The sequence below is a fragment of the Lissotriton vulgaris genome, chromosome 3_1 (assembly GCF_964263255.1).
Source record: "Lissotriton vulgaris chromosome 3_1, aLisVul1.2, whole genome shotgun sequence".
NCBI lineage: Eukaryota > Metazoa > Chordata > Amphibia > Caudata > Salamandridae > Lissotriton > Lissotriton vulgaris.
In genome coordinates this window covers 319,132,935-319,154,758 of record NC_141689.1, presented here as the reverse complement: position 1 = coordinate 319,154,758, position 21,824 = coordinate 319,132,935, and the positions used below count along the sequence as shown (strand labels likewise).

The following is a 21,824-nucleotide window of genomic DNA, read 5'->3' as shown; positions in this document are numbered from 1 at the left end:
AGACAGAGTTGAAGTCTCCTAAGGCCCACTGACTTAGCACGGAAGGGCGCTGGTTTGGGGCGCGCCTGGGTATGCGCCTGGGGGCAAGGGGGGGAGCCCTGAGACAAATCCGGCCCAGAGGTAGTCATCCCTGGAGAGGTAAAGGGTGCAGTATTGGGGAGCAGTGAGTGAAGGCAGCAGCGAGGGACACACTTTCTGTTTCTTGTGGGCCCATGCTCGATTGACCGCAGACCTCTACCCACTGCACCATTTACCTTGCCAACGGGACGCCATTCAGGAACAGAGCGGCGGCCGTGCGACCCCTGGAGTGCCAGACGATTAATGGCTTTGACCCACCGCGCTGCTGACTGTCGGTGAGGCGACGCGGGTGTTCCCCTGCGGTTGGGGTCGGGATCCTTTGTGGTGGAGGGACGGCGGACGCCTCGTGGAAGGCTTGTCTTGGCCACTGGATGTGACGTGACTGGTGGAGTCCCTGCATGACCCCTGAGATGTGACGGCCTCCACTTGCATAAGGTATCTGTTTAGAGGCGGAATTGTTGTCAGTCACGGGAAGGCCCGGAGATACGAGGTGGACCCTGGGACTCCGGACTCTGGCGGAGTTCTCGTAAGTCAAGAAGGGGGGCGGAGGGTGATTCGCGCCCGATGGCGACTAAGCCAGACGCAGACAAGACCTTGCAGTGCTCCTCTAGGGGGCCAAAAAGTGTTCAGTCAAACTAACTGGATCGATACACGATGCCGAAGGGTTCCCCTACTGACTCGAGTCGGACCCCATCGGCCGGGGGGAACTACCTCCGGCTCTCCTGCGAAGACCACACTGACTGACATCATGGCTGCCATAACCAGTGTTCAAACATCCTTGGGTTCTAAAATGGAAGCGTTGGACAATAAACTTGACGCCGTCACGATCGAGGTCAACCTGATACGAGCAGATCTTACAAAAGTAAGTGAAAAAGTTAAATCGCTCGATATCAAGACTGCTAGCCTAATCGACGATGTGGCTCTGCTGCAACAGGAGGTGCGTGATCTTAGACCTCTAGAGACCTGACAGACCGGAAGCTCGATGAATGCGAAGGAAAGGCCAGGCGCAGCACTATACACATTATTGGAGTGCCCGAAAGAGCAGAGGTCCCTGCGCCAGACCTGTTCTTGGAGGATATTATCCTTAATCATCTCAAGCCTACAGGGCTTAGCAACCTTTTCACGATCGAGCGGGCCCATAGAGTGCCGGGGGGAGGCCCAGGCCTGGGGTTCTCCCTCGCCCGATGATTGCGAGAGTACTGAATTTTCGCGACAGAGATGTGATCCTGCAGGTGGCTCGAGGGGGGACCCCACTGCGATATGAAAACGCCACGCTTTCCTTTTTCCCGGACTTCACCCAGATGGTGCAGAAACAACAGTGAAGAAAAAACTCAGGGACAAGGGACTCAAATACGCAATGATGTACCCGGCTCGTCTACGGTTTTTCGATAACCTTGAGGTTGCTTCGGAATGGGTTGACAGCAGACACTCGAATGAGCAGGAGAGGCAGGACCGAGGCGGAGAAGAGAATCAGCAGGAGCAGGTGTAAAGAGGGCCGCTGGAACATACTACCGGTTTTGGATTGTCAGTTGGTGAGGCTGATCTGCAGCTGGTTTATTAGCTGGACCCAGTTGGCTGTAAGATAGCTGTAGATTGCCCTGAGTACTGGGATTGTGGTTTTGGGGGTTAGGGAGGGGGCGGGATTTTGGTTCTCCTCCCCGTTTCTACCTTTAGTTAGCTCATAGGGTAGTTATTGGGCAACAGGCACACTGCTAGTTGGGGATGGGCGACAGCCGTATGCAGGGGTGCAAGGTGAGGGGGTGGGAGTTGGATTAGCTTGGGTTTTTTTTGTATTGCGGATTTATTGTATGCAGGATACGCAATGTGGTCCTTTTTTATTTTCCCTTTTTTCATCAGGTAACAATGTTATGACAGGGTGGATTCCATATTAGTATATCGAGCGTTAGACGGGGATCAGGGATGAATGGGATTAGTTGGAATGTGAACGGCCTCGGTGACAAAATTAAGAGAGGAATGGTTAGCCAACTGATTAGACGTAATTCCCCAGTAGTGCTTCTTCAAGAGACTCACCTTGTTGGCAACCGTTGCATGGCCCTGCATCAAGGGGGTTATAAGTTGGCGGCACATGCTGGATTCACTATGGGGTCTAGGGGGGTTGGTGCATTGGTAAAAAACTATTTTCTCCTGAATATTCAAGCTACCTGGGCTGACCAGCGGGGTCGAACGTTGGGGTATCAGGGCAGTGGGAAGGGAAGACTGTTACTTTCATCTCTGTTCGACACCTTCAAGGACCTGGGTGCAATTTTCTTGACCTTGCCGCTGGGCCTCCTAGTAATAGGGGGAGATTTTAACGCAGTGGTAGACGGAGAGGTGGACAGACAGCCGGCTCGAGCCTTGCGGCTGGCGCAGAGATGGCTCCCCGAATTTTTAGAAACAATGGGATTGGTGGATGGGTGGAGAGTGCGTAATCTGCATTGGGTACATTACACACACATAACTGCAGCTCACCACAGCCTCTCCAGAATAGATTATGTTCTGGTGCCAGTGGCACAGGCTGCTACGGTATGGGAAGTGCGACACCTTTGGGGGGGAATCTCCGATCACTCCCCAATTTGGCTTCGGCGGGAGGTGGGGCAAATGGAAGTAGGCAGAGTAGCCCCTTTCAGCGCATGGCACTAGAAAGACTCCGCCACCAAGAAGGAGATGTTAAAATGACGGAGATACTTACAAGAAAATTAAGCTAAGTTAGACTTGGCGCAGACTCTGTGGGAGGCATATAAAACTGTTATTCGGGGGGGGGGGGGCGGTTTTATCCCTGGTCGCGGGTAAGAAAAGGTAAAGACAGGCAGACATAGATTGGGCGGAGGCGGAGGTGGAGCAATTGGAGGAGGAGGTATCAGGGCAACAGCCCCTGAGGGTGTACATCAGCTAAAATTGAGGCAGGATGAATATAGAGGCCTAGCTAGGGATACGGCCCGGGCGCGGAACGAGGAGACTCAAAGCAGGGTGTACGAGCACGGGGATAAAGCCGGTAAATTGATAGCGTGGCTTGAAAAGGTGGAGTGGGCCTCGAGGCTGGTGCCAGAATTGCAGGGAGAAAATTCCAGTACTGTCACAGACTCCCAGTACTATCACAGACCCACAAGCTCAAAATATTAGGTTGGGGTGTATGCCTCGGCTGGGAGATACTCTGAAGCGGAAAACAGTGAAATGATTAAAGACATCCAGATGCCCACGCTGTCGGATGTCAACCAGGAATATTTAGACTCTCCGTTTACAAATGACGAGGTGGCGCAGGCTATGAGAGGGGTGCGTTCCGGGAAAGCCACGGGCCCGAATGGTTTTCCCATTGAGCTATACAAACTGAGTGCCAATAAACTAGCTCCGTTTGTCTGATCCATGTTTGAGGAGAGTAGGGAGAAGGGTCAGCTCCCTTACGATTAGAGTGTGGCCAACAAAGTGGTCATTCACAAATCGGGGAAGCCCAAGAGGCTCTTTTCATCCTATAGGCCTATTCCGTTGCTGAACGCTGAGCCTAAGGTGCTGGCGAAGCTGCTAGCGACAAGGTTAGTCAAAGTCGTCACCACGTTGATACACCCGGATCAGTCCAGCTTCATGATGCGGCGAAACACAGCCCTAAATCTAGGCAGGTTGCACGGAATACTAGGTAAGACGCCGACGATACAGTACTAGTGTCATTGGACGCCACCATGGCTTTTTATAGAGTCGAGTGGCCCTACCTGTTCGCAGTTCTGGAGAAAATGGGTTTTGGACTGAGGTTTATTGCCTGGATAAGCCCTCTATATGCGAACCCCCTGGCTAGGGTGGTGGTAAATAATCGGAAGTCGGACGATTTTCTCCTTGGTAGAGGCACAAGACAGGGTTGTCCCTTGTCCGCGCTCCTGTTCATCCTTGCCCTTGAACCCTTGGCGGCGTGGGTCAGGTGGGGTAGTTCTATTCGAGGCTTGTGGTGGACTTTGGATTGGGAGGACAAAATTTCATTATACGCTGATGACATCCTGCTTTACCTCACCAACCCGAGGTGATCCTTGGTGTGTTTCCTTGATGTGCTAGCCATATTTGGGAGGTATTCCGGTTTTGCCATAAACTGGTCGAAATCAGTGCTTTTCATTCTCAGGGGTGACACACCGGTCATCCCAGAAACCTGCCCGGTATCTCGGTATTTATGTCACACTGGCCCCGAAGTTAAGATATGCCAATAACCTGGGCCCTCCCCTGGCTCGGTTTAATGTGGATGTGGCGCGTTGGAGGGCACTTCCACTTTCGCTCCTGGGAGGAGCAACACTGTTCAAGATGATGGCCCTTCCTCGATTTCTCTATGCACTCCAGAACGCGATGAACCCGGTGCCGGCCTCCTATTTCAGGGAAATGGAGACCCTTCAGAGACGGCTTCTCTGGGACGGTGTACCCCGTATTACATTTTTTAAACTCACTCTCCCCTGGTACGACAGGGGGGGGGGGGATAGGTTTGCCTGATCTGCGGAAATACTATTGGGCTTCCAAATTAGCAGCAGTGAACCATGCTATATATGGGCCCCTCGGGGATCCGCGGTATGCAGTGGACCGTTGGCAGGTGCCGGGGGTGATTTCACCAGGGCATTCTACTCTGGACCCCGCCGGTTCCCCCTTGCGGGACCAACAGCGCGCGCGGTGCAAGTGTGAAATGCGGCAAATAGGCATCTTAAGTGGGAGGGGAAGATTACCCTGGCCACCCCATTGTGGAACTCGGAGAAGCTGGGGGTGTTTATGGAAGACCAAGGGATTTGACAAATGGAATCTTATCGGGATATCGCAGATCAAAGATGTCTGGGGGAAAGGTACGGTACATGCCTTCAGTTCACTTAAGGAACAGTATCATCTTCATGACAATGAGCAATTTTGCTACCTTGAGGTCACGCATATTCCTAGAGAAACGACGACTCCTGAGGCCTCCCCACTAGAAGACAAAGTGCTGGACAGGCATCTCCCAGAGAAGACTATTTCATTAATATATAAAAAGCTTATAAATTGCATGGAGGACCCACTGGTACTCGTCAGGGGCCACTGGACAGCTGATGGTGTTGAGATGGACGGCTGGTGTGAGGCGGTTACTTCATCGCGGGTGGTGGCACTCCAGATGAAGCTTAGATTGGAGCAATTAAAGATCCTCCATAGGACGTATGTCACTGGGCCTCGCCTGGTTCATATGGGTCGAGTAGAGAGCGATGAGTGTCGGAGAGGGTGTGGGGGGATCGGAACTTTTATGCATATACTGTGGCATTGTGCGGTGGTGCAGGAGTGTTACGCTACAGGAAGTCCTGGGGTGGAGCTGCGACCGGAAGCCCGCAGATGTCTATTAAATGTTTGAGAGCCCACAGATTTGAATACGCACAGGAGACAATGGGTTACGTTGGGGTGTATGTTAGCAAAGCGTAATATTGCTCAATTGTGGGGAGCCAGCCAGCCACCCCGGATCTGGAAATGGGTGGAAGATTTGGACTTGTGTATCTTTTGGGAGAGGTCGGAGTATGTGACACGGGGTCGTCCTGAGAAATGGGGTAAGGTCTGGGGTAACTAGAATTAATACCGTGGAGACATTTGTACGCCCCCGATTTGTGTGGAAGGAGAGGAGGAACATGAATTCCCTTGATCCACTATCTATATATTGTGATCATCATCTTGCATAATATGGAATTGTATTCATGGCAATTATGAAAACAGTTAATGTCACCTGATGTTTTGTATTGTTGGTTGTTAATAAAAAGATTTATAAAAAATAATAATAAGGCAGGTCAATATAGAAATAGGTAGCTGAAACATCAGCAGATTTCTTTACCCCCACTTGGAAATGAAGGCCCAAGTAAGTTACACAATATATGGGTACATGAATAACAAAATACCACATTTGCATAAAAGTTACCACTTCAAGATGTCAATTGGCACTCCTCATTTCAAGTGGGGAGGTGGAGAAATGTGGCTCTAAATACTAATACACCCCTGTATCCCTGCACTAATAAATAACTTAAGGTTTCCAGTGACACACCTAAAAGCACACTATCCAGTCCCATTCAATGAGAAGGCCTTCATAACACTAGCCTCTCCTACCTAACCAACGCATTAGCCTCCACAACGTACCTGGCAGATTATTTAAGAAGTGAGGACCTAATAATGGGTATAGGAATTAGTTGTTCACAAGATGGCCGCCGGGTAGGAGCTCTTGGTAAGAGCTCCAAGTGCTGGGGATCCCATTTTTGGGATTTTATCCCTGTTAGCACCCAGCAGCATCTCCACCGTTTCGAGCAAAGCAACACGCATGTAACTGGATTGAACAAGTAACTGGATTTGAACAAGTAACTGGATTTGAACAATATCTTCCTTACCTGCCTGGCGGAGGACGAAACCTTCTGAGGATCCCCGACCTGCCTGGAGGGTGAGCTTCGCAGGAGAAGACCGAGTCACCCCCACCCTCTTCTTCGGACCCTGGGCTCTCCCTGGCCATATGCGGAGCACGGCACGGATGCTTGTTGCCTGGAGCCTGCTGTGGACGACTGGTGCACGTTGTGGTTGCCTGCGAGTCGAGCTGTGGTGGTCCACCGGAGGTGTCCGACCCGCCTGAAATCACCGCCGCTAGCGCCGGACTTCGTGGAAGTGGACCCGGACCTGGATCACTGCTGGTGCCGGACGGATGACGGGAACCCCACTGCGGAGGTGTTCCTGCCCGCCTGCAATCACCGCCGAGACCACCCTGGTGTCCCGCTCACGTTGGGAGTGTTCACCTGTCCTGCCCGGTGAGCTGTGTGCTTGTCTGTTCGCTCCGGGGCGGAGTCCTGCGCATCACGGCGACACCAGAGGAAGTTGGCGCCCTGCTGCCAAGGTGAGCTCGGCGTCCCCCCCCCCACCCTACCCCTAGCGGTATCGTGGAGCCGCGATCGGGATCCAAGCAGATGAGAGGCAGCGCGGACTTACCCAGCGCAGGCGAGCGAGAGCGACCCCACCCCCCGTGGAGACTCTCGTGGGAACGAGGAACATTCGCTCACGTCTTGTTTCAGCCGGATGCCCTTTCCGTCACCCCCCCACCCCCCAATAAAGGATCCTCGATAATAGAGTCTGCCCGCTTCTACACAGGCGAGCTGGGCAATCAGGGCATCCCCGGTGTGCTCTGCTTGGGTGATCGGACAGCTTCAACGCAACACTACCTTGAAGCTCCTGATTTGAACAACATCAGTGCAGCCTGGTGACCATGATGATCACGATGTTCCTGAAGGTATCTGCACGCAAAATTAGTATTTTGAACAATCTTGACGGTTTCCTATAGTGGTACCTGCATGCAAAAATATTTTTGCGGACACACCGGTCCCTGCACTTTCCATCATCTAAAATGGCGGGGGCCATAAACAGGAGCCATAAATCACCACCACTGCCCACCAGATGACCATGAGGCTACATATCAATGCGTTCAGGGGTGACCAAAACAGAGATAAGTCTCTCTCCTCACCTTCATGCAACACAGAAGCTGTACTCTCTCCTCCCCACCAAGCAACATAGATTATGGACTAACTCGACCTGCCCTAGAGTAGAAAGGGAAACTAAACTCTCTAAAACACAACAACAGACAAAGGACTACTACAAAGGACTCTTGTCTCTGTATATGCTACTCTGGCGGCCATCTTTGACTAGTCCTCCACTTTAGTGGCCATCCTAGACTAGTCATCCTCATCAACTGCCCACACCTAAGACTATCTTCAATTTCTCTTTTCTTTTCAGGCCTACACCCCTGTAACCTCACACACTCAACTACGCACACCCCCCCTCTTCTACCTATCTACCTACGCCTCTTCTATCATGGAACGCATGGGCAAGCACACATACAAAATTAAATACCCACCCGAGTTATCCCAAAAAAACGCCAAACGCTTCAAACACAACTTCCTGAAGGCCCACCATGAAACCCCGTTTGTGGACACCTACTTTTCACTGATCAATGGTGCCACGAGCACCGATATCATTCTCTACACTCTACATAGAGCACAGTGGAGGAAAGCCCTCCTCTCCATTCTCACTATCTCCACCACCAGAAAATCCGCTCATGGCCTAACACTTACTATCACACCATCCCAAGTTTTCCCAGGTAGAGCCACCATCACCATCTACAACAACGGTACCATCCTATTCCAATCCACTGATAAGAACCTGGACCTACTCGACAACCTGTTCCCCACCTTCCTCGAACACATCTCCAACCGGCGCACCTCCTTTCCCAACTTCTCAAGCTACACAACCCCCTCCACTTCCACTTCCAATCTTCAATCTAACTTGCCTAACCTAGCACAACAGCTGAACGACACACACCTCTCCCATCCCCCCAGCGCTGTAGTCAGTCACCCACCTGATATAACCTCTCCACACCCCTCACCCAATGGCGGAGATTTCTCCCCCTCGTACATCCTCCATACCCACTTCCTTCCCTACCCCCCACCTCTCACCTCCTATGAGTCTCGCAGAACCCTCCATCGGTCGGAACTTATCTCCCCCGCCCCGCGGCAGGTCCATCTCCCACCCTATCTCCCCTCCCACGCTTACTCCCCACTACCACACTCTCCCAACCAGACTCGCAGAACACACCACCTCCCCTACCTCAACCCCTCCTCCTCGCTCCCCCCCATTCTCAGCCCCCAATACCCTCCTCACACCCCCACTGTCTCCAGCCTCCCCATCCCTCAACTCACCTGCGCCGCCCCCCACCAGCACCCCCACCTATGCCTCCAACCTCCCCCCTTCCCCATCCACACCCCTCACCCACAATCTCTCTCACCCATCGAATGACACCCCACTCACTATTACCGCAGAGCCCTGCACCAACGCTAGCATATCCCCCCCCCCCACCCCCTTAGCCAGTCCCCTTTCCAGCTCCCTAATCAACGACTCGCCCACGGCTCCCATCCCCTACACCATCCCCAACCCACCTCTGGACATGATTATATCCACCCTCTTACAAGTCAAAGAAGATCTTCACACCATCAAAGATCTTCTTACCACACACACCAGACAACCCCTACCTACCACCGCCTCCTCACCCAACAAGTCCCCCATCCACCCCACATACCCTCTCAAGCCATACTCCCCGCGTTGGCCCTCTATCCCCGCTCGCAATCACACCCACAGCCCCCGTCGCACCCTCAACTCCCTTTCGGACCACGACTTATACACCCTCCTTCGCTCATTTGGCCCTGGTCCCTTAAAACACACAACCGCTACACACCTCCCCATTCCCACAATCCTCACAAATCCCCTTAGGCCCCCCACTCTAAGCAACAGAAGTTCCGTCCCCAATAATCTCAGAAAAGTCCCCTTCTCTCTAGAACACTCGATCACCCTTCTCTCCCCCAGACTCAAATGCATCCTACTCAACAGTAGATCGGCCCCGAGACACTCCTCCGATATCGCGGATCTTATCATAGCAATGGACCTCGACCTAGCCATTCTGACTGAAACGTGGCTAACTGAAACTTCTACACCTATAATGGACATACTAGTCCCCCCCAACTACCACATCATTAGGCTCGACAGGACCGGCAAGATGGGCGGTGGAATCGCATGCATTTTTAGGAGCAACCTCTCTGTTACCAAAGTCACCTCCCCCTCCCTCACTTCCTGTGAACTCTTCTGCCTCGATATCTCCAGCGAGGGCAAACCTGTATGCTCTTTACATGTCATCTACCACCCGCCCGGGGACACCCTCACCTTCACCCAACAACTCATGGACACGATCTCATCCAATGCCGGTCGGCAGATCACTCAAATTTACCTGGGTGACTTCAATCTCCATTGGAACGATCAGAAAGACGCAGTGATGAATAGTCTCAAAACTTTCCTCAATGCGCTTGACCTCACCCAAATCTGCAACAGCCCGACACACGACAAAGGCTCGGCCTCGACCTTATCACCGCCAAAGAGGACTCTACCCAATTGGGGTCGATCCAACCCTGTGACTGGTCAGACCACCACATTATCACTTTCTTCATCAACGAAAAAGTTAAACCTAACACGGCTCAACCCACCTAATCCAAGATCTGGAAAAGGGACATGAAGAATCTCAACCCTAACTCCCTGCCTTCTCACACTTGCAGTCTCCTCCTTCCCCCTGCGGGCGCCCCTGATGTTCAATCACTGACTGACCTCTACCTCGATTCTATGAACTCAATAATCAACGAAGCTGCCCCCCTGCAACTGAAGAGAGTCTCCTCCAAGAATTCGAACCCTTGGTATGATGGCAGACTCAATGAAGACAGACGTGCTATGCGAATGGCAGAGCGCACCTGGAGATCTGACCCCTCAGCATTGCACCTTAAAACGCTGAAGAACAAGAGAAATGCCTACTTTAGGAAAATCAAGCGTTCGAAATCTGACTTCTTTAGCCTCCAGCTGGACCAAGCAAAGAACCGACCAAGAAAACTGTTCGAACTAGTCAAAACTCAAACCAAGATGCAACCTTTACAATCAAACAGCGCAACAAGCGATATTCCACACTGTGAAGACTTTTCTGCATTCTTTAAGCAAATGACCGACAAGAAGTGATCTCCTCAATGATGTAAGCTGATACTCCAGCACCATCAGCATGACTACCACTCACCCTAAAAACAACGCATCATGGACGTCATTCGACACCTACACTGAAGAAGCAATTCACAAACTGCTCGGCACCTTGAAGCCCTCTAATCACTTCACAGACCCCCTACCTGCTAATGCTGCGAAAGACTTCACTCCCCTGCTCCTCCCACTCTGGACCAAAATCATTAACAGCTCCCTTCAACAAGGTCTCATCCCAGACTCCCTCAAGGTGGGGCAAGTCACACCTATACTCAAGAAACCTACAGCTGACCCGGCTGACCTGAACAACTATCGCCCTATCACCAATATCCCCACCTTGGCCAAGCTTCTGGAAAAATGTGTACAACTCCAACTGACAAAACACTTTGATCAGTTTGACCTCCTCAACCCCCATCAATCAGACTTCCGAGCGAAACACAGCACGGAAACGGCTATGACGCACATAATTGATGACGCCCTCCAAATCCTTGATCGCAACAATTCCTGCCTCCTCATCCTTCTTGACCTCTCCTCAGCTTTTGATACTGTCAAACATGAGAACCTACTGGAGCTGCTGAATACCAGAATGGGTTTATCCGGGACTGTTCTCAAATGGTTCACTTCCTTCCTACATAACCGGTCTCAGAAGTTCAAGATCAACAACGTGCTGTCTTCACCTGTGCCTGTAACTTTAGGCGTCCCACAAGGCTCCTCCCTATCCCCCACATTGTTCAACCTCGTCATGGAACCACTCACCACCTTGCTTCAAGCATCTAATGTACACTGCCATGTGTACGCCGATGACACTCAACTTTACCTCAAGCTACAATCCCCGGAAGACATCAAGCTTCTGAACTTCACACTCAGAAACACCCAATCATGGTTGGCCGATAATCACCTCAAACTAAATGCTCTGAAAACTGAGTTCCTTCTGATCTCACCTCCCACGAAAATTGCCATCACCCAAACCTGGCTCAATCACCTAACTGCGCTCAATGTCCAACCCACCATTGTGGAATCTGCGAAATCCTTAGGCATTACACTTGACGCCAAGCTCAACATGCAGCAGCACATTAGCAAAGCTAACTTCCAAATCAACACTTTGAGGAAACTTAAACCCTTCCTCCCAGCTAAGGACTTCCATACTGCTGTACAGGCCCTAGTCATCCATCGCATAGACTACAGAATTGTGGCCCTTAGCGGACTCCCCTTTCAACAACCGCACCCCTAAGAGCCTCCTTGAACGCTGCCGTGAGACTCATCACTGGTTCAAGGAAACATTCGCATATATCCCCTGATTTAAAATCCCTGAACTGGCTGCCCTTTGAGGCCAGAATACAGCTGAAAATACCCGTTATGACACACTCGGCCGTACACCACTAATCACCCAGCTACCTCACCCAAAAGCTGACTATATTTGGAGGCTCGAGATCCAATAGAAGTACAAAAAAACTACTCCTGAAACCTCGTAGATTCCGGAAGGAAAAAACATGCAAACGCTCCTTCTCAGGAATGGCGCCCAGGATCTGGAATGCACTCCCTCCTGAAACCAGGCTTATCTCCTCCACGGCACTTTTTAAGAAGGAGGTAAAAGCCATCCTTATGGCCAAGTTCACCTGAACTCTTCTGCTGCTGGAACAGAGACTTCTGCACCGTTGCTGCAGTACTGGTTACCTGATTGTCTATTGGTATTATATTTGTACATGACTGATATCCTATTATGCTATTTCACTTACTACCGACTACTATATTGTTCCTAATAGTTGGTTCCAACTACCTTCTTGTTGCCCCTACCCCTTGTTCCTGCAAGCTTTAGGAAAGAGGTAAAAGCCATCCGTTTGGCCTAAGTTCACCGGATCTCTATTGTTGCTGGATCTAAGACTCTGCACCGTTTTTGTATCATTAGTTACTTGGTCGTTTACTGGTTTCATATATGTACTTGATTGCTATCCTATTCTACTATGCTACCATATTGTACCCAATAGTGTATTTAATCACCCTCCTGTTGCCACTACCCCGGTCTCTGTAAAGCGCTCTGATATCTGCAAAGATCTTGTTCGCGCTATATAAAACTTTGAATAAATAAATAAAGTTGTAGAAGATCTGCTGGTTTCACCCCCTCATCAGTCAGGCTGGGGGTGAATGTTTGACAATGTTCAGCATTCTGTCCATCATCTTTTCTGTGTTGCTATAAGTCGCCCTAAGTGGGAAGACCATGCCTAGACTTGGGTCCCGTGCTCACTATGCCACTGGATTCAAGCTAGCCTGGCTGATGAGGGGTGATACCCCTTATCTGCTCCCAGGATGCTTGTTTCCGGTAAAGGGAGGACCTGGCCTTGCAGTTCGGGATAGAGTGTTCCCATGGGGACCCGGGTCAAGGCTGATTTGCGTATGGCTGGGTTCAAACTGGGGTGGCATGGTGTGCAAAGAAACAATGGATTTAACACAAATCTGTGACTGGGGGTGAACGTTTGACAATGTTCAGCATTCCGTACATCATCTTTGTGTTGCTCTAGCATAACACTGCTGCACATGTTCTCAATTCTGGAATGCAATTTCCTTATGGCATAACTGATTTTATCTAGTTAAGTTTTGGTCCATCAGATGCTATGCTCAATCCTTTGGAACATGCACATGATATTAGACATGAATGGAAATCGGAGCATAAATGTTCCTTCAAGGTAGTAGTGATGTCAGTGGTTGTATAGTAAAATCACTGAGGGTATGTTTTCAGGATTTCATAGGCCTTGGTGTCACGGTGGCTTCTAGTCGGTACATCCGTTTAACTTTTGTCAGTCTTATGAACACTTTTAAGGACCTTTTGAGTTTCCTGGGTATTGTCCACTTGACCAAGTCACTGCACTGTCATTAGTATGCCGGGAATAGACCCACATGTGTGCCTACCAGCCCAAACAGCATTTATGTGTGGAAGTTTCAAAAACACTTTCAAGCACCAGCAACAATGCAATGTTTCATCAGCATTTTAAGATGCTTTCGCACATGACTCCATTCTCACCTGGACAAACCACACTATCCCACTTGTCAAACAACCCCATGGACTTCAGAGTAGGAACCAGCAAATTCCACGATAAAGATGTGCAACCTATCTGCCAGGCCGTGTCAATTATCAATGGGTAAGTCATTAAAACGGAGAGGTAAAAGATATATATATATATATATATATATATATATATATATATATATATATATATATATATACATACATACACATGTACATATACATATACACACACACCACTTCAAGCTGGATGGGGACTTCAATCTCCACTTAAGTATAACTTACAAGAACCAAGGGTCTGGCGGACATTGCCAGGGATCCCCTCCCACACTGCTTCTCATGCCAGGGTGTTCTAAACAGAAAAGTCCAATATTTATGCAAAGCATTGTTGGGATGAGAAGCGCTAGAGAAATGTAGCCATCTTGGCAGGTCCTGAAGTTAATGCTTCACATTACATTATTAAAATGGACTCAAATTTCTTGTAGTCCAGTTCCTCCACAGATGTACAATACCAGTAATCCTCTTCCTTAGCTCTTCTCAAGAGTCCTTTCTAAAAGATGAATTCTTAAGAGGCCCTCCCAGGATGTAATATTAAAGGCCGGTGTAGCATTAGAAAGAGCCTCCTTAAATTGGTTGCAAGCTGAAGGTTTGGAGAACATGTCTGGACACAGGCAAATTAGATGCTTAAGAACTTGTTAAGAGTGAACAGTAAGCAGGAGGGCAGAAAAGCAGAAGCTAAAACATTTTATAAAGGCTTTGTAGAAATTCAGATTTAAAAACAAATGGACCTATGTTCGCCTTACACCCAGAAGAATTTCTAAGAAAAAGTCTAACTAAGGGGATATCCTCAAATAAAACGTAAGATTGGTCCCACCCAGTGTCCTTAGACACCTGGAAGCATCTAAGTCCCTGCATTGGCAAATTAATCAAAAAATAAATGGTCTCTTTCCTCAAAATACGACAAACACGCCATAACAATCAAATGGTTAACAGTATTCTGTAATTAGTAATGAAGGAGTCCTATGGGGAACTTGATACAGCTAATAAATACTAATTTGACCAAAGCTTCATATAAATATGTCCCCATTTCTCAGAAAATCAAGAGACGGAAAATACTATGCATACTTCAACTTGTGGCTCCGTTGATTGCTTTGCAGTTTTTTTCGATTCCTTTCCTTTTTTCCCTTTAGGCTTAGGGATGCTGAAAAAAGAGAAAAGTAAAACATATTGAAAACAAACGTCTTTTTGCACAGAGCACTAGGTTTAAATAACAATCCTGTGTGTCTGAAGAGTTGGGCTATCTTACATACTAATGTGTTAGAGCATGAACAAAGCAGGAAATGTGCTCATAGGTGAAAAGCTGCAGAGCCAAAGTTCTATGGGCTGATCATCGCCCTATGCCAGGTTACAGCAGCAATGAGATCTATATATTTATTGTTCCTGTTATAAGAAACTGGATTATGTGCTGACGAGGTTAAGAATCTACTTCAAATAATAATCACAATCCTTGTGAGGATGCATCACCCAAGTCACTAAATTAACCTGTGCTTAACCCTCTGGTAGCTTGGCACAAACACAGTCAGGCTTAATTTAGAGGCAATTTGTAAATTATTTATAAAGTACTCAAACAGCAACAAAGTGACAACACAAGAACAATCTCAAACAATTTAGAACTGACAATATTGTAATAAATGAAATCACACCAAAATGCCAAAAACCCAATCACTAGAACCGGAATTATTAGTCTTTAAGGTTTAAGGCGAAAATATCCCCAAAAGGCATGAAGCGCCAACTGTGGGTGTCTGGTTGCCCGGGACCAGGACAAAGTCAAAAGTTCAGACCAATGATGATGGTGCAGGGCTGGTTAATGGACCACGTTTGGGCCCCGGGGTGTTGTACCTTCTGTCTTTAGTGTGGGGATTGGGGGTACAGCAATGCTAGGCTCTTCACTGGATTTGGTGAAGCTGCCAATCAGAAACTGCGCAGTGCTGTGATGCAAGGGCCTACGCTGGATCTGGTGAAGCCACTGATTAGGAACTGTGCTGTGTTGCAATGTGGGGCTCTGTATCGCATTAGGTGAAACCTTCAGTTAAGCAGGGAGACGTACACTCTGACTCCAGCCACAGGCCAGGGAGTCGGGGCTCACTCCCAAAAGGGCAGCAGAGGGGACCAGGTCAGGTTCAGTTTGGTCTGGCCAGCTGGAAAGCATAAAAGGCCTCTAAAAGCTTGTTGTGTCACCGTAGCTCAAACAAGAGGTCAGCTGACACTTTGAGTCACTTCTGTGGTCCTAGGTTCAAGGCAAGCATGTCCAGTCTTCCTTCTTCAGACAGCTAGCAGTCTTTCCAATAAATCTCATGTCCAAGAATGTTCTGATTTTAGGTTCTGGGGATCGCAGTGTCAGCCTATGGTTGGGGGACAGTCCTTTGTTTCAACTCTAAAGCTGGTTCTCGTTCATTCTTCCCCTTGAGTCTAGCTCCATTCTGCCTAGTGTAACACAAGCAGGAAGGCACAGGACCATTGTGTACAACAGTTCAAAGAGTGAATCCTTGCTCCAGAATGGATGGCTTTCATTCCAATCTCAGCTGTCTTGTTCTTATTTGTGGCTTTGATCAATTTCTGTGTTTGATACTGTCCACAGGAGCATTTTGGTTTCACTGTTAGCAGAATCTTCATTCATTCTGCTTTAAAACGCTGCACTACAACTAGGAACTGGCAACACCAATCGATCTTGCTCTTTTATAAAGCTAAGCAAGAATGATTTGCACTGCCAATGCTTGTTTACATTACAGCCCATCCTGCACTCCGAGTGCAGCCAGTTTTGAAGACGCTGGATATGATCCCTGAGCAACAAACACTGGCTCAACACTAGAAGGGGCAATGCATTAGTTCATGATAGTTACCAATATAAATTGTCAAAACCAAGATACGGGACATTCTTATATTATTAAAGAGCTCCTTAAGAGTTCCAATACAATGGAAAAGAGATCATAAATTTACTGTTACACGGATTCGGGTAGCAAAGGTTTACAATGTTAGTGTGTATGTTCAATGGGGGGTTCAGCTAAATGGGTGATAGATGGAAGACCTGAGGAAAACCACGATTAGTCGTGAAACGGAGACAAAAAGGACTTCAGTGCTATTGTAAACTCACAACTTTGATGCTTGACATTCCAGTAAAATTGACTCAATTTGCTGGTAATCTACAAGAATGAAACAATTAAGTTGATCAGCAGCATCCATTTCATCCCATATAGTCACCAGTATAGTTTCCGTACCATGTTCATCTGTTTATGCATAAAGTAGTATATTTGCATATATAATAGAATGCTGACCATATATCAAGAAACAAAGCACTTTCCACAGAGAAAGCGTATGGATATTGATGTTCCTGTATTAATCTCAATACTGAAAATGTCTTTCCATAGGGCGGGGTGTATTCTGTGGTAAAATACAGGACTTTTCTGTGATGTAGACAACAAGAGACATGTGCTTTAAGGTGTGAAACTCAGGAAAGTGGATGAATCAACCAAGCATTAAAGTTTACATAGGGGTCGATAAAGTGTGTAAAACATATTTCAGTTCTAGGATAGCACTACAAACTTGTCTTCCGCACAATCAGAAAACGTATAATTAATATTCTCAAGTAAACTGAATAAACGACTTTTCAACAAAAATAAAAGTGACAATTCAAAAGAATTATACCAACTGTTTCAGTGAGATTGAACAGGGCAACCAGCAAAATCAGTGTATTTACTGAAATAGTATCGCGTGCACCAACCACAACTAATTACTTTGCTAAGAAATACATTGGGACTTATTTCTCTACTAAACACAGTATCACACATGTTTCTGCATACTTTCTTTACTTTAGAGTTGACTTCTAGTGTACCTTTGATTTGATGCACTGATTTATTGTACAATTGAGATATTTTCTATTGAAACACTCCGTAAGCGTCTGACGTATATTCTTTGTGCTTCATCTCAAAATGTATGTTTATGTTGTCAGGATATTTTATACATTTTGCTCTCAGTTTACATTAGGTTGACTTACTATATTTTGTTGACGTTGTAAGGCTTTTTAGGCAGTGTGCCATAAATAACTATTATTTTTTTTTATTGCAAATAAGTATTTTAAACTGCAGTTTTTATCTATAGACACCTATCTAAAACAATAGGAATAAGAAGTAAAGGAGAGTAATGCTGGATCAAATAAGATCATTAAAATTACGTCACCACTTGAGATTAACAACACCAACAAACCTTTTTTCTCATTTGCAGTCCATATAAATCTCTGGATCTGACCCCATTTACAAACATTGGCCAACACAATATCAAATTAAGACCTTATGGGCCAGATGAACATAGCTTTTTTGAGGTCGCAAATGGCCCGATTGCAAAATCGGGCCATTTTGAACCGCAAAAAAAGCATTCTTTAATGTACAAATGCCCAAACTGTTATTTGGTCAACTATTAATGAACCGCAAATTGGCTTTCCGATTTGGTATTAGGAAGAGGCGTGTTTAAGGCGTACCATTCCTTATAGCGAATCACAGTAGTGTGTGTGAATGTTTTGCAGCCAAAATGGGGTCACAAAACATTCGCATTTTACCGCTAACTCAGAATTGATGGTAACCCATTCGCAAATGGGAAAGCGTCTCCAAATGACCCCTTTCCCTTTGTGAATGTTGTGAAAAAAATGTTTAAGAGCAGGCAGTCGTCCCACGGACGACTGCCTACTCTTAAAAAACAAGCATTGACAATGGCAATCGATCTCGCCATTGGGATATTATATGTATTTAGCTATGCAGCACATTAGCGTTGGTGCAGAATCACTTTTGCACTAGAAGTCAGGGTAAGTGCTCATCAATAAGGAAGGCGCTTTTTGAGGTAGCAGAAGCCCTCCGCAGACATCAGCTAAAATGCAGAGTGTCGTGCTCCCCCTCCGCTAATGCTAGCATAGCTAAATACATATAACATCTCAATAGCGAGACCGATTGGCATTTCCAAAGCTTGTTTCTTTTATTTTCAAACTGCCGGTTTGTATCTAAAAAGTAAACAATATCCCTGTTCTATGCTTAGACCTGTGGATTAAGTGTTAAATAAAAACAAATAATCTGTATAATCGATACCCAAGAGGATATTTAACACAGTTTGGCAATCTGATTTCTGCTAATCGAGTCCTATTCAACTGTCTCAATACCATTCTATCATTAAATGAACTGTAGCTTTTCACCGAATTTAATTTAAATTGATTGAATGCAGTTATTCTTGGAAACCGCTTTTGTTTTTTGAAAACCTTTATTTAACATTTGCACACATATACAAAACCGGGCCTACAACCCCCGGGGCTGGCCGCTAAGCAGTTCAGTATAGTTTCATAGTCAGTTTCAAAGCAATTGTCCCTGGGGATCATAGTAGCTCAAATTACCAAGTACAGTGGTTGAGAGTGCAGTTCGATGCGAAACAGGATAGGACGTTTTAATTTTAAATATAAAATAGAAAGGATCAGGTATCATATAGTGTCTCGGACCATGGGAACGGGGGCGAACAGGAAAACGATGCGTCCATATCAAGTTCGCTACCCTAGCAATCAACGGCGTTTAGACATGCGACATCAGGATAAAAAGCACATTATGAATATCCACACCGTCCTTGTTGTCCGCCCCCCAGCACCCAGGCCCCGGAGAGGTCTAGGCACAGGTTTAGAATGAGGATGTAGAGAAAGCCGAACCCACTACACTAACCCGGAAAAGAAAGGAAAGAAAGGCAAGAGAAGAGAAGAAGAAAAAGAGGCCATAGAACAAAGACAAAAACGAAATACCCACCCCCACGCCCCCCCACCCTGCACCCCTGCAAATGACTACGGCCACCCCCCACGCAGCGTGCCTGTCGCCCAGCAACCAGAGCCCGAAATATAGAAGAAAGGGAAAGAGAGAAAAGTAAGAAAGCTCCAATCGACAGGGGAAATCGGAGGAGGGCATAATACTACAGACTCCCGGTCTCCTTCCCCGACCTAGCCAACCCTGCCCCGGAATCCGTTAGGACAGTGAAGCAATCCTGTCAACCATAATTTCACATTGATAAACCCAGACAAGGATCTTAACCCTGACCCCTACGATCAAATGTACTGAAGTCGGTGTGTAAGGGAAGCCCCTTACACACAGTGTCCCATAAGTCGACAGAACAGGAGCGCATAGACGTAGGTTGCTGGTACCACCATCGCCCCTCCCCATCTCCGAGTCCAAGCTTCGTCTCATCCGCCATCTTGAACGACCGGTGGAGGAGGGGGATCGACAAAGTCCAAAACAGCATACAGTACAAAGTGGAGGACACCACAGTAGGGACATATAAATGTTCCGAAGGGTGCAGGATCGAAGGTTTCAACAGTTCAATTGGGTGTCCAGGCACACTCCAGTCTGGTAAATCCGACACAATGGGGGCAAACACTGTTTCCACCGCCGGGTCGAAATACACCTCCGAAGCGTCCATTGCAAAGCGGGCTGACTGCCGGGTCGCAAGCGTCAAATCAGGGTCCGGTCTCGAGCCTGTGACTTCATCCATCGCAGACAACAAGGCGCGAGTCCGAGCTTTGATAGTGCCCTGAAGCGCCATAAGTGCCTCCATCACCGTTAACAAAGACGGGCCAGATCGAACCCGCTCCTTTAAACTTATTCTGTCCTCAGGCATGGTGAACTCAACGGAGAGGCGCCTTCTCCGGGGTAAAGTGATACGGAGCAGGAATAAGCTAGGAGGGAACGGCGGTCAGCGAGCAGTGGTACGCGGCGAGGCGCCGATCCGGGGGGCTCGGCGTTATGGATGCCGGATCCCCGGTCAGGGACCCTCACAAGACAGTACCTTGCGTCACTCGTCTCCTCACACGTTATAGGGCACCAGGCAGCTGATGGTAGCAAAACAATCAAGAAAAAGTTCGAGTGTACCAGAGACCGGGCCCAGCCGCATGCAGCAGCCCGTTGTTGTTCAGCTCGGACCCGGCAGGGCCAGCACTAGAGATCCCGGCTTCCCAGGTAGGTTAGGCCTCAATACGTTCTTCGACGTATCTTCGCTCCACGACGGCGGAAAAACTCCGGGATTGCACCACTGGAGTGTGGGACGGATCACCCACACGGATCTGGTTCAGGTAAGCAGGATTGTCAACAGGATAGTGAAGCGCAGGACGGAGGTCAGCGGAGCCGGGAGACTATGCGGCCATCTTAGTTGGTGTCGTAGCTCCTCCCCCTGGAAACCGCTTTTTAATGCAAATTTGTTAACAATAATAATCCTGTGCGACAAAACCATTACCTTAACAGCAACGAAAAGACCACAAATGGTTTCACTTCATAAACTTCCAATTACAACATGGAAGCGAATTAAGATTAACACCATATTAAGAATACACACACCCTGACACAAATAAACACTTTACCCCTTAAGCTAAAGTAGTAACATTAATGAACCTATACGCGTCCTTGTGAAGTGGCTTCCATTCTTACTAAGGGGCGTGCGGCTTATGCCGTTATAACACAAATTACCACAATCAAACACACTTTTAAGTGAGGTGTCTGGTACATGACTGGGCAGGGGAGGCCTTCTGGCAAAATATAGCGTAGCGACCACGTATGGAATGCCATGTGTGCTGGAACCGTTGTAGGGAGGTAAGCATGTGGAGTTTAGGGGACATTTGACCTTGGGAAGCTTTAGAAGGCCACCACTGGGGGCCTCATCATTAAAGCCTCAAGCAAAGTCGACAGGCCCATTTATCACACAAGAGCACCTTTAAATACCCAAGTTCAGGATGTGGGCGTCACCAAACCCGCTCGTCTTTGATTTATTAGCCTATAATGTTGCTCCATCAATAATGATCTATGCCGCAATATAGGGTGCATATCAATGGAGTTAATGGTGGCAGTGGGTTGAGCGAGTGGCAGTGGGTGATGGCCTATTAACCAAAATGTTGACCACTTTCACTTATTATTTTACAAATTAACCTCTGAGGTCTGTATTTCATGTTCCAACACTAATAGTAAATAAAGTGCCACACACGGGAGGCAGCCAGCAGGGAAGGACAGAGGGGGCTGTAGCTGGAAATTAGCCTCTCACAGTTCCATGTAAGAAATCAAGTGGAGGCGGAAGGTTACACCTAAACAGAAAATGGCCTTAGAGGCAATATGAATACTCCACT

General features: G+C 47.8%; 1 protein-coding gene across 1 annotated transcript in view; it reads right to left on the bottom strand.

The window, feature by feature from the left end:
* DNAJC21 (DnaJ heat shock protein family (Hsp40) member C21) overlaps positions 1–21,824 on the bottom strand; it is a 210,439-nt gene that overhangs the window by 21,660 nt on the left and 166,955 nt on the right. Inside the window, exon 11 of the mRNA XM_086960516.1 lies at positions 14,771–14,846. Within this exon, the coding sequence (XP_086816642.1) occupies positions 14,771–14,846 (76 nt within the window). The remainder of the gene's footprint in view (positions 1–14,770; positions 14,847–21,824) is intronic.